At 33.9% G+C, this 13,767-nt stretch overlaps 1 protein-coding gene across 2 annotated transcripts; it reads left to right on the top strand.

Annotated features, from left to right (window-relative positions):
- The first annotated feature begins 977 nt into the window (after positions 1-977).
- On the top strand, positions 978-7,134 carry LOC127882035 (adhesion G-protein coupled receptor G2-like). Of its 2 annotated transcripts, none has more exons than XM_052430424.1 (5): positions 978-1,312; positions 3,970-4,164; positions 4,941-5,156; positions 5,580-5,788; positions 6,283-7,134. In XM_052430424.1, the coding sequence occupies exons 2-5, from the start codon at positions 3,975-3,977 to the stop codon at positions 6,835-6,837; spliced, it is 1,170 nt and encodes a 389-aa protein (XP_052286384.1). In that variant the 5' UTR covers positions 978-1,312; positions 3,970-3,974; the 3' UTR covers positions 6,838-7,134. The 2 variants fall into 2 exon arrangements, with proteins under 2 accessions (XP_052286384.1, XP_052286385.1); XM_052430425.1 differs by lacking the exon at positions 978-1,312 and adding an exon at positions 2,186-2,228 and having other exon boundaries at positions 6,283-7,133.
- The last annotated feature ends 6,633 nt before the right edge of the window (positions 7,135-13,767 follow it).

The raw sequence follows: 13,767 nt of genomic DNA, 5'->3' as shown, positions 1-13,767 counted from the left end.
GCCTTAAATGAAGGACCAACTAATTGTTTATAATGATACTGCTCCAGCAGCTGGAGTTTCACTTCTTTATATTAAATATTAAAGTCCATTCGCATTAGGATTGTTAATTAAAAACACACTCATCACAAAGTTTCAATTCTGCCTCTTCAGGACATTTGGCTGCATTGTGGTACGGGGTTTCTGAGACGACGATATTAACACAGAGCTCGTTAAGATACAGAGTGCTATAATAACATTTTTCAGCTTGGTCCCATTCTTCTTCACTGTAGCTATGTACAATCTATCTGCCATTTATACTGGCCCGCTATATACGATGAAAGTTTTATTTGAAGCTCAGTTTTATTTAATGTAACTTATATTATATATAGCATGCGATCCTGGCAGTATGTTATCTCATGTGACTGAGTAACGGGATATATCTCTTACTCAAATTAAGAGCGTTTGACCAGAACAACACCGGATGCCTGCCCTTTATTAAACGAAGCCGGTGATATACGCTGCGATCGAAATTACTTCTTGAAGTTTAACTTTGATTTAATGTAATACATAAGTGTCGTAATAAATAAAACGTGGGTTTATTATACAGGAACGTATTCATTTAGAGATGATGTCGAGTCGTCAAATGAACATTCGCTTGATAACCTTGTAAATAAAAGAACACTGTTATTTTCTTGTGGCGTATACTACAGTATGCATATACTTCTATTGTATGCCCTCAGTATTGCTCTAATTATAATATGTATTCTGTACTTTCATTATTAGAGGGATGAAGTGTGTCCTTATCTTTTATTTCAAACGCAGAATTACAAAAACAATTGTCCATTTAACCGCTTCCCTTTTAACTTACATTTGGAAAAAGTATTTTACTGTTCCCTTTCGATTTGATAAAGCAATTAACTTATATCCATAGTAATTAGTACCCGTGTTAGACTTAATCACAATATGGGCTATCTACTCGCTTATTGTAAATTAATATGTATCGTGTTTACATGACGAACGTGGTTATATTATTTTGTCGTGCTATTCATTACACCGTTTTATATAATCGTTTATGATTATTGTTAAAACGCATGGGGTTTGACGTTTTAGTTAAAAAGGACTAAGTCACAGAATTTCGTATAGTGGAGCAGAAAAAGATTGGATGCATTAACTTACAAGACTGATATATTTTGACTATTCTTCAACAATTATAAAGCAAAGTAGAACAGTGTTTATTAGCAAGTTAAGCTTTCACGGGGATTTAAATCCGAGATTTGTTGGAGCTTCCAGTGTGTCATGCAGTCATTAGCATTTAGTTGCGGATTTTAAACACGTAAAAAACATTTTGCTAAATTAATAGTATATTTATTCAAACGTTGTATAATTACTGAATAAAATAATATGTGTCTTGGTCAGTATGTGTTATTTCGCTGCTTTGAATATGTTTTTGTAAATTTCATTCATCATTTTAAATCTTGACATAGTTTTGACAATTGTGAAGTTGCCTTTTCATACATAGATACAAGTACTTTTAAATATCAATTGTATTTGCCTTTGTGTGAAGAGTTGTTACGCATTAGTAATTGATGTCTTAAACTTAATAACTATGATTACAATGGGTCCCGTCATGTTAAAGCCTCTGCACAGCCGGATTTAGAAAACGACATTCGCTCCCCCCCCTTTACCTTTATTCCACCCCAACCCACCACCACCTGCACTCTATTTTCAATCTTGCTTATTTATACCTTACTTAAAATGTATCGATTGTTTTAACAGATTTCAAGATTGAACCGCTATATGCTTATGTTATTAAAAAGTAGTAAAATCCCTCTCATTTACGGATATTATAATATGTGACTCAAAATGGGTTGTGGCTGATTTGTTTTTCATTTGGCCTTGATACAGGTATCAATATTTTATGTTTACCATTGTATATTGTGCCTGTACTGATAAAGCCAATCAAATCGTGCTGCATTTTCAAGTGATGAAAACTAAAACGACCTCTGCTTAAATGATAAAATATGTTTATCGAATGAGAGTATAACTATAATAATCAGATGTGATATTGCTTTACAATTTATAATACATTAAACGTAGTATTGTGTTTTATAAGTAACTATTGGGCGTATTGTTTTCTCTAAGTATAAATAATGATTAACATTTCTGTCATTAATTGTGTGTGCATTTTGTGAGATTATTAAAATTGTTAAAAGAACAAACAAACAAACATATTCTTTTAGCAATATAAGGCAAGTTAATTATACTCCCCAACATAATTTTCAAAACTTTCCTGTAAGTATTGAGTTAACAAATATAATTTGTTAAGATTTGTTCGTGACAACTTGGCAAGCAACAAATCGAAAGTGTTTTTTTGTTGTACTGGACATTAATATTGAATTATGAACGTTTAACAATAGATAATACACAGAACTTTCCAAACGAGGTTTGAGTAAAGATTAAACATGTGTTTATAAACCTACTATATTCATGTCTGTCCTAAAATGCAGAGGGGTAATCACGTGATTGTCAAGATGGCGACGCCCATGACAATACAGGTATTTCGCCGCCGTATACCCTTTTATTACTTGTATGAATTTTAAAATGCCGCTCACGTTGCAGCCATATCAGAGAGAAAGTTAACCCATTTATGCCTAGTGGACTCTCCCATCCTTCTAAATTGGATCAATTTATGTCCAAAATTAGGGATGTCTAGTATATTTATTTCAATATTTAGAACACTTCTTACAGAAATTTCTTCAAGCAAACGGCGCAGACCTAGATGAGACGCCGCATCATGCGGCGTCTCATCTGGGTCTGCACTGTTTGTCAAGGCCTTTTTTCTAGACGCTAGGCATAAATGGGTTAATAGCTCGACTTAACTCGCTGCGCAATTTCTAAGCTTGATTATCTAATTACATGTCCACTGAAAACATTCGCGTGGAGTAAAGTCGAGATATAAAACTGATATCACTTTTATCATCTAAACATTAAACAAAAGTTATTAAGTGTATAAAACGGCGAAAACAAAGTCTCGGCATGGATGTCTCTTTCATGACTTTCACGGGATTATCCCCTCTTCCTTATGCACCTTCAGCAAAAGAGGATAGCTCTCTTAGTCGTTGACACATACTTTTATAAAGGACTGGCCTTTCAATTGGGTATTCCACTTTGTTTTTAAAATAACTTTAAATTCCTCCCAGATGACGTATGAATGGTGTTATGCACGCACTACAATTTGTGAATTAATCATTGTCACTGTTTATAGACACGAATCGTTTATATATTCGTATATTATAGAGTGTTTTTCACAGGCCATTTTTGCGTGCTCGTGCTATAATTTGTTAATAAATCAGCGATTATAAGGGTCGCTCCACTGTTACCGTTTGTCATTGTGTCTGTACTGTTAATCAGACCGTACCAGATCGTGGAACATGTTACTGTCAAAACCATATTGAAACAACGTAAAATTCATAAGTCCGAACAATCCTCACATCGTATCTAAACATGACATCTCAGAAAGATCAGGGTCACTTTCATGGAGTAACATGTATATACAATTATTACCATCATTGAAGTCTATATATATTTTTTATGTATTTATTGATATTTATATAGGTTTCATGTTTGTTAATAAATGTTCATGTAACTGTCCCTTCTGTGTAAGTAAATTGTTCAAACGTTGGGGATGTGTTGCGGTGTTAGGATGGGGTATATAACTGGGAATGAACCATCTTTTTGGGGGATAGGGATTTCATAGTATGTTTGCTTCATTCTGCATCGTAGCTAGGCGCACAGGCCGAAGTCTCCAATGGGAATATGTGTGTCTGTTTGTATGTCTGTGTATCTGGTTGTTCACACCTATGTTTCTCCATAAACTCAGTGAAGAACATGTCTTTATTTATAAAATCAACGAAGGGCAAAGTGGCGTTTAAGAGTGGCGTCGTGGGTAAAACACACTATATTTACGAATTTTATAATTTATATAAACAGGGACAATGACAGAAGGAAATGTAAAAAATGACACATTGGGCGTCGCGCTATCATATGTATCGGCTGTCAGTTGTGGACTGTCCATCTTGGGCGCCATGGGAATATTCCTGACCTATGCACTCTTTTCGGAAATACGAAACACAGCGCGAAAATTGATGATATCCTTGACCATAGCTGACTTCCTGACGCCTACAGGTAAATTTTGTATAGCCTATTTTATTAATCTCTAAGTTTGTTATCGAACAAGATATAAACAGGGAGGTAAATATATTTAGAACACAAACTTGAAATTTAAGGGACTTCCTAAGATATTTTTGTAGTTTTTTTTAAACTGTCATTAAATATAATATCGTCTCAGTTCATCAGTTGTCAAACGAAAGTACGTTTGATATTCAAATGCATTATTTTTCTCTTTCCGGTATATTGTTTTGGTATATTGATGCTGCATTAGCAAATATAAGTGTATATGAAGTGAAAGCACCAACAATAAACAACGGATGCGATAGACACCTATAAACTGTTAGATGCCCATAATATCACTTTAAATTATTCTATATCCAATACATTCATCCAAAGTGCATTATTCATATGAACCACGTGACCGTCCAATATATTCCATTATTGGATCCAAAAAGTCTGTATTTTTCCATATTGGACAGTTGAGTACATGTTGCAGTAAGCAATTGTTTTGTAACGATAAAAAATCCGTTACCGAGAAAAAGTATCCGAATGTACAACACTCGATTAACACGGGCGCTTGTCTTGAAAATAGCATAGATGCATTTAAAGCATTTAAAAATCAAAATTTAAATTTAAATCAAACAAAGAGCTTAAAGTGATATTAAGGGCATCTAACAGTTTATAGGTGTCAATTGCAACCGTTGTTTATTTTTGGTGTTTTCACTTCATATACACATATATTTGCTAATGCAGCATCAATCATTTTTATAGAAAAAAAATCTTTTTTGTAGGAATCTTGACTGCAATTGTGGTGCAGGGTTTCGGAGACCACGTTAGTAACACAGACTTCTGCACGGTACAGAGTGCTGTAACTACCTACTCAAGCCTGGTCTCATTCTTCCTCACTGTAGCTATCGCCGGCTACTTGTTCGTAGCGGTCAACAGGCGCAGCATGTCTTCAACCTGTGTCCTTGTTGTATCAAATGTTGTGTCATGGACAGTACCAGGCAAGCTCTTAGTTTTTTTACCAGCTTTTTAATAATGGTATTCACTTGCTCGAGAACATATTTTATCCAATTTAGATCAGATTTAATTCGTCTATATTTACTCCCAATATTTGATATTATACCCACTACATCCGTTGTATAATTTGGAGTTAAGAGCCTCTTGAAGTACTCAGTCCTAAGTTGTGATGCACAAATTGTTATAAACTATGTTCCGTTTCATTAAATATGTCACGGTATTTTTATGTAAACATACATTAATTTTTATAATACATGTATTTAGATTGTTATCAAACAAAGCCATATGACTTGAAACGCCTTGCAACTCCAAAGTTTGCGAAACATTGTCCATGAAATGAATGTCTATATGTTATTGTGCATCTGGGACCTATGCACAATCATGCATTGTTTTTTGTCTTTTGGCAGGAATTATCATCGTCGTAGCGTTGTACAAAAAGATCCTGGGTCGGAATAAGCTCGACCTTCCCATAGGAACTGGACCGTGGTGCTGGGTTAATTTTGACGAACAAGATCGTTCGACATCTATAGCGTATATGTTCATAACTGGAAAAGGCTGGGAGTTAGCTTGCTATCTGCTTACCGCAACGTTTTACGTATTGTTGAAATTTAAACTGGTATGTGAATGTGGTATTTCGGCTCTGTGAACTATAACATGAAAACATATATTGTGTACCGAAATCGATACCCATTATTTTCAAAATACGTCAAAAAATAATTATTAAGATTGACGTGTATAGGTTTTTCCCCCACTGTGCTAGTAAAAAATACATTATTAAAAGCGCATGTACTAGGAAGAACACGAAACAAATGGCAAGTTAATGACATAATATAATAATATTTGCAACTGCTCGAACAATAAAGTTCAGAGTTTCCACCAAAGTTATACAATTATAATCTAGCTAATCCTTAGTTAGCTTGTTTGACCTTTATTTTTTTAAATGTCTTCTGCAACACAAAACGTAAAACAAATGTTGGCCTTAAGATTTATTAATAACAAGGCGGCATACTCGTAAAAATAATTGATAGAGATATCACACATAAATACAAGTAACCTCGATTATATTTAGCATCATATCACAGTGTATACATGTTGCATGTCGGTTTTTAGTACCTTCGTCAGCGGTTCAAGCACTTGAATGAAATCAACCCTGATCTTCGTGACGACGACAAAAATTTCCTGTATGTTTGGTTGGTATTTTTGGCCATCCGAGCATGGGGTACCATACGCTTCTTCATGCTGATTGCTTACAGTGGTGAGATTCCGAAAGATGATCTTAATACAGTCCTTTTGTTCTTGCAAGCTATTGGTGACCCGTCACAAGCACTTTTCAATTTCATTCTGTTCTGCTTGCTTGACCGCGATGTGCGCCAGAAGATGTGCCAAAGGTGTACGTTATGTATGACAGTGATATACGCGACTATACATAACAATGATGGCAACTGTGAAGAGTCACAAGACCGACACATCGACCATGCCTCAATTAAAGAAGAGTCGTATGCCGATAACGGTCATACAGATGAAGTGTCATTACCTAAATCAAATGAACGCGCTGGAATAATGTCACAAAGTGATACCAGGTTCAATGTCATCGGGTCTAAACGAAAATACGGCTCTGTTCTAACTACATTGAACTCCTTTTCAAACAAGGCATTTACAGTTTAGTATAAGCCTTACATACTATTGTTACCTTCAAATCAACGAAGATGTATAAAACGTTTCGCTCCAAATAATGTGTTTTGGTACTGAATGCAATGTTTAAGAATTTAATATGCTAAAATTTATATTGTTTTATTATTCTTGCCATGCAGCTTACGTAACGCGTTTTAGTTGAAATAGACTTCTGTAGAATGTTATGCGTAACTCATTTGTTTATGTGTCTATAGCAATGACACGTGATTGGGGTTAATAAAGTGACATGTTAAAACAAAAACAAAATGTTAACAGCTTTTAAAAACAATCATTTGCTAAGGTTTTTATATTTTACTGTGACTCAATTTTTATACACATTGTTTTAAAATGCGCATGTATGCCAATATTTGTAAAAATCACGATTAACTAAAACGAATACTTTTTGTTGTGTATCTTGTTATTTGATACTAAGAGTAATGATGATACGGTCAGTAAGTAACCACTATTATTATAACTAATGTCAGCGGTTGCTAAACATACATTGCCTTATACAAAATAAGTATTGTTCATTTAAAACTTACATAGAAGGACAATACCAAAACCATAAAAAGTCCTGTACATATTATAACAAGAGGGCCTGAAAGGCCCAAAGTCGCTCACCTGAGATAAAAAGAAATGACCTGTTTTTTGCAGCCCAATATTTCAATGGAACAAATGTTCTAACCAAGTTTCATGAAGAATGAACATCAAATGGCCACATGGCGGCCATGTTTTTCAACAGACCTGAACCATTTTTGAAAACTCGTCCAAGATATCATTGGGACAAATCTTCTGACAAAGTTTCATGAAGATTCGACTATAAATGTGGCCGCTACAGTGTTAACAAGGCAAATATTCATGACGCACAAAGGGAAGACAGACAATTGACAAAAGGTGATCACAAAAGTTCACCATGAGCAAAAAATATTATGCTCATAAAGATTGTCACCATGTTTTTGATGATATTATTAAAACTAATTGAGTAAGCTAAATCAAGATATGATAACAACCAGGGGTTTTTTTTACTAAGAAAGTGACGCCGATATTCGGCGTCTTCCCCTACCAGAATTTTTCCCCTTAAAATACAATTTCCCCACCAACAATATCATTTTTCACCAAAATATAATATTTTCTCTCAAAGAAATGTTTATTTTTCCTTGGGGCATTCGACAATTATCCAATTTGCACCATGTACAACGAATTCGCGCTCTCTCTCTCCAGACGAACACACGCATCTGGGAATCCCAGTTATTCTAAATATAGCTCTTAAATAACGTCATGTAAACTGGGCAACTAACCGTAATAATCATGTGACTATTTTACTGGATACCGGTCTTGCGCGAGAAGGGTGTTTCGTCAATTAATTACCGGAAACCAGTCGAATTTTCATCCGGGCTATGTGCAAGCCGAGGTATAAACGTGAAAACAGCAAAAAATGTCTCACAATTAGCGTTCTTACACAAACAAAATAAAACATTCGAACTCGGAAGAAACTGAACGCATCGAGGCATTTTTTAAGAAAGAATCATCGAAAACCGTTATAACCCAGCAGGATTCCGAGGTTATCAACATCGAACATTGTGAAAGTGAAAGTAGACAATCGGCAGCTGCCGCTCCTTTCCCTTCCAATACTGTAGCAAATCAAGATCGTCAACCCATTCATCATGAAATTGAAATCACAAAATTGACATCGTCCCCCGGCCCCAGTACAAAAATATAGTTGAAAACATTTCCCATTATTAGATCTACAGCTGCAACTTTATTAAGGACTTTGACTTTAATACCTGTTAAATGTGTTTAAGAACAAAAAGGACAGAGACAAGTCTCTTTTGATGAGTTATAGACATTGAAATGAACAGTTTTTATTTTTTCCCCTAATATCTCTCTTTTGCACTCTTTTTTTCCCCTTTCACCCAGCGTCCAGCGTCTTCCCCTTTCTCTAAAAAAAACCCCTGACAACATTTGCACTCAGCAAGTGTCATTCAGATTGAACTAAAGATGTGACTAAAAGTATTCACAATGTTTCACTATAAACAATTGTAGACATACAAAAAACTACCACCTCCTTGAGAGCATTGTTTATAAACAATAATGCACTATTTTCCGACTCACCATGCAATTATATTTCCAATTAAAAAATTAATAAATCCGTTTTAAAACACAAATCTTTGATAATGTGGGTTATTGTATTAAACAATAAAACCCAGTTTATTTTAGTAGAAATGTGGACCCTTTAAGGGAGAGTATCTTGAGCATACTAGTATGTTGATGAATAAAGAGTTCTCTCAAAATTTTTAGTAAGAGTTACTGCCCATTCTATTAATTGAAAGTTCTGAAATCACTTTCTTTCTGGCATTGGATTCCAAGGATTAAACCTACAGAAAAAATCATAATTAAAAAATCTACATTCATCTGCAAAGATATTTCTTAGTTACATAACAAAAGCATCACAAAATGTCTGGAAGAGGTAAACCAGCAGGAAGGAAGAGGAAATCTCAGACAAAACTGCCTGAAAATCAGGAATCTAGAGTGTTTACAAGCTTTTTTAATATATAAATATAAGGAAAAGGACCCCCCCCCCTTGGCGGCCATGTTTTTTGTACGGATCCAAACCATTTTCGAACTCAACTGTCGTATCCATGAAACAAATGTTCTGACCAAATTTCATGAAGATTGGGCAAAAAATGTGTCTTCTGGACTGTTCACATGTTTTCACTATATACATATAGAAAAAAACTGCCCCACCCCCTGGCGGTCATGTTTTTCCACCCATAATGACCATTTTCGAACGCGTCCGAGATATCTATAAAATCGATGTTTAGAAAAAATGTATGATGATAAGGCAAAAAAAAGTGATTTCTAGAGTGTTCACGAGCTTTTTTTACTATATGAATATAGGGAAAATGACCACCGCCCCCTGGTGGCCATGTTTTTTTACCGATCCGTACCATTTTCGAAATCAACCGTCATCCAGAAAACACATGTTCTGACCAAATTTCATGAAGATTGGAGCAAAAATGTGAGTTCTATATATATAGTGATTATAGTGATCACATGTTTTCACTATAGACATTTAGAGAAAACTGCCCCGTCCCCTGGCGGCCATGTTTTTTCACCGATCTAGACCATTTTCGAACTCGTACGAGATATTAAAACAACCAAAAGTTTGACCAAGTTTCATGATGATTGGGCAAAAATTGCGACTTCTAGAGTGTTCACAAGGTTTCTCTATAGCCATATAAGGAATACTGCCCCGCCCCCTGGCGGCCATGTTTTTTAACGGACCGGAACCATTTTTGAACTCAACCAACATATTGACCTTTTCGACATTATTTTAAGGGAGACAACTCTGAGTGGATTAAGCGAGGTCGGGGGGGGCGGGTAATCGATCACGTACTGCAGTGCGTCTGCATACAGTTCTGTGTTAATCATGCAATTATAATTTACCAATAATACATACCTTACTATATATAGTAACAAATTGTTCATGCCATTATCACCATTGCGGGGTCATTATAAATATTCGGCCCTAGGGCCGATTATTTATATTCGGCCCTCAGAATGTGTGCGCGTGACGTTGAACTGGAAAAAATGGCGTCCACATCCAGTCTTAGCCATAAAAAAGTAAAACATCTAGGTTATTGTTCTACTCACCGAAGTTGTGTAATAATCATGTTTATTTTCGTAAAGTTTAATTTGCTTCCATGACGAGTTAAAATTTTGGGCACATTTCTTGATCGCCATCCACCTTTTCAATTTTAAAGTAGCGACTTCAGCGTATTCGTCTATAAATAGCTCCCCTTCTGGCAGTATTGTGTTTAGCATGTTTGTAAATAATCATAAAATGTATAAAAATTATTAGATTTTAAGCGCGCAATTACATTTTCAGCAAGGTAAGATATTTTTCTTATGTTTTATAATATTTAAAACTTGTTTTATCATTAAATTAATGACGATTATAACGAAAGTTTCAATCAAAGTTTGGAAATTCAACGTTCGAAATCCGCCATTTTTGTTTACATAGGTGTCGTAAATTCCGCTTCCTGAATGATTTGATTTTGGGAATTGTGGGTAGAACCTGGATGATTTATATTGTAAACAGACGTGCGCACGTAAAAAACAACAAATATCGAAGATAAAATAATATTCTGTCTTGAAAAAATACATCAAAAGGGTTCAGGTGAATTATAAATGCATATTTTACCTATTTCTATGTTCGTTGGCATCGATTTTATGTTATTTCATTGAAATCAAAGCTGTTTTCATTACGAAACAAGAAACATTGACCTAGTTGTCGTCTGCGCATTTTATTTTTGGGGCCTTTACAAAGTCAAGGTCGATCTGTTATAAACCGGAAGTTGTAAACTTGAAAACGAAAGTAAACAAAACAGGTTCCCGAAATTCGACCGAGATCAAATAATTTACTTAATAATTTGTTTGTTTTTTAATGATTTTAGCTTTGTTAATTGATTGTACCTTAAAGACAACATATTATGAGTAGGTAACAATAAGTTTATTGTTATTTATTTACAAACTTAACTATTATTGTGTTATTTAATATTTGACAACTTTGACATGTTTGACAAGTATTGAAGTAAATTACTCAAAAGTAACCTCATCATTTTGGGAAATATTGATGGCGATTTTTATGTTCTTTATGTTGCATCATAAACTTTTTCTACATTTAAAATACTAACATGATTTAAGTTGTATATTTACATTGTAAAGGCAGATCTGCTGGTGATGTGCATTTTTAAATTTGTAAATGTTGAAAGCATGATTACATTAAATCAGTTTTAAATGGACAGTACTGTTTATTTAAGAAGTTGAAATTATTTGACAGAACTGTTTGCATGATGCATGTACATGATAATGATTATTCTATGTTTGGACGGGGACACATTGAAATTGCACTTGTATTTGTAATGCATCAATATTTATTTTGTGAATTTTAAGTAAACCATTTTGTGATTTATCTTAAGTAGTTGTTGCTGCTGCAAATTAATATATAAATAATTTATACCATAAATAAATACAAAAGAGTATATTTAAATTTAAATATACCATCAATGGGTCCCTGTATTGTAATGTTTTCAAAATGTTGCATTTGTTGTTTTGTTGTTTCCATATTTTACAGTTCAAATGTTGCACATACCAGGAGCTTGCAGCAAGGATTACATATACATGTAAGTATTTTTGATTGTTTAAATGCAATTTCAGACGAAAATGCCAGCAGTCACCAATGAAGAGGTTATCACAATGATTAAAAGTAGAGGCATGGGTGAAACATGCACAGTTTTGACAAAGGAAGAACAAGTCAATATTAGCAAATCCACATTGTTGAAATCCTTAGAAAGAACTTATAATAGGTATCAACATTTGAATAAAAATAAAGCACGAGTTAAAGGTATAGAAAATTTAAATAGTTTCATGGAATCAATATATACATTTCCTGAAAAGCAAATTAAATCAGATGCAAACATGTACTCAAAACTTCTTAGCGCATTATGTCCAAATGATGATCCCAAATCCACAGAAACACTATCAACTGTTGCTCTAAGTCTAGCTAGTGAACTGGGAGAACAAAATTAAAATCTGAAAATTTACAAATAAAAGATCAATTGAAGACTGTAATGGAAGAAAACACAATTTTAAGTCAAACTTTAGACCAAAAATCAAGGGTTATAAAAGACAGAAACAGACAATTGAAACGAACATCAAGCAGGGAGAATTATTGGAAAGAAAAATATCAGAAATTTAATAATGATGAAAAAAATTATACTGAAGATGAAATGATTGTTAAAAACATGACAATAGCAGAAATTGAAAAACAAGTAAAAGACAAAAACAAACAAATACAAGAATTAAATGACAAAATATATGAAATGGAAATAGAGAATTGTAAACTTAAACAGACTCAGGAGGCAACCATTTATGATGAAGACAGTAAAACATACAGTATTGATGCTCATATATGTGTATTTTCCCTTTTAAATAGCCATGTATCATTTGAACAAATTGGACCAGTAATATCAGCAGTATTTAATTTAGTCAATATTAAGCCTAATAAATTGCCATCTGTTGGTACAATTTATAATTGGTCAATCGAAAGTGGATAAATTGCGAAAAAACAAATGGCCGACTTAGTATCCAAAGAGAACACAACTTTACGTAGTGATGAAACCTCCAAATATGGCATGAAATGGGGAACTTTTGCTACAAGGGATGATAAAGGCAATTACACTCTATAAGGCTTACAAGAGATGGCCACAAAGTCCAGTAATGACACATTGGATACTTTCAAAAACATCCTTTAAGATATTGAGAGTGTTTCTACCAATGGTGTTGGTAACACAATATATTTCAATATAAAAAATACTATGTCGGATCGCGCATCAACTGAAAAAAAATTTAATGAATTACTTCAAGAATACAGAACTTCTATACTACCACAAGTACTTGAAAATTTTGAAACATTTTGTGAAAAAGAAAAAGAATCATATTCTCAAATGAATAAAACAAATTGTGGACTCCATACTCTTGTTCATTTAGCTGAAACAGCTCAAAAAACATAATTTGAAACTGAAAAATTACATTTTAACAATGATATTCCAATACAAAATAAACATTTTGATAAACTTCTCAGCCAGGTACAATACGGCTGATTCATACATCATGCAAAGCATTTGCACGACGGGGTGACGCAAAAAAATGGTTGCCATAGTAACTTTTTAACTTTCATTAGAGACACTTTAAAGGAAGAAAAAATGTCGTTTCAATTACAGCCTTTAAAAGGGAACAGGTTTAATATTCTTTTCACAAATGCTGGACAAATTTACTACTTTCTTAACCATATGTGTGATTTTTTGGAAAAAAACACCAAACCTTAATATGCTCTTGTCATGTGTTTTACATGATTTTAAA

Source organism: Dreissena polymorpha, chromosome 5, assembly GCF_020536995.1.
Source record: "Dreissena polymorpha isolate Duluth1 chromosome 5, UMN_Dpol_1.0, whole genome shotgun sequence".
Classification (NCBI taxonomy): Eukaryota; Metazoa; Mollusca; class Bivalvia; order Myida; family Dreissenidae; genus Dreissena; species Dreissena polymorpha.
This window is presented reverse-complemented; position numbering and strand designations above follow the sequence as displayed.

What these genes read in the sequence shown, in the direction of transcription:
- LOC127882035 (XM_052430424.1), top strand. Translation starts at nt 3,975, where the DNA reads ATGACAGAAGGAAATGTAAAAAATGACACATTGGGCGTCGCGCTATCA. An exon ending in TGACTTCCTGACGCCTACAG is followed by an intron (nt 4,165 to 4,940) that starts GTAAATTTTGTA and finishes TCTTTTTTGTAG; the next exon opens with GAATCTTGACTGCAATTGTG. An exon ending in TATTGTTGAAATTTAAACTG is followed by an intron (nt 5,789 to 6,282) that starts GTATGTGAATGT and finishes GTCGGTTTTTAG; the next exon opens with TACCTTCGTCAGCGGTTCAA.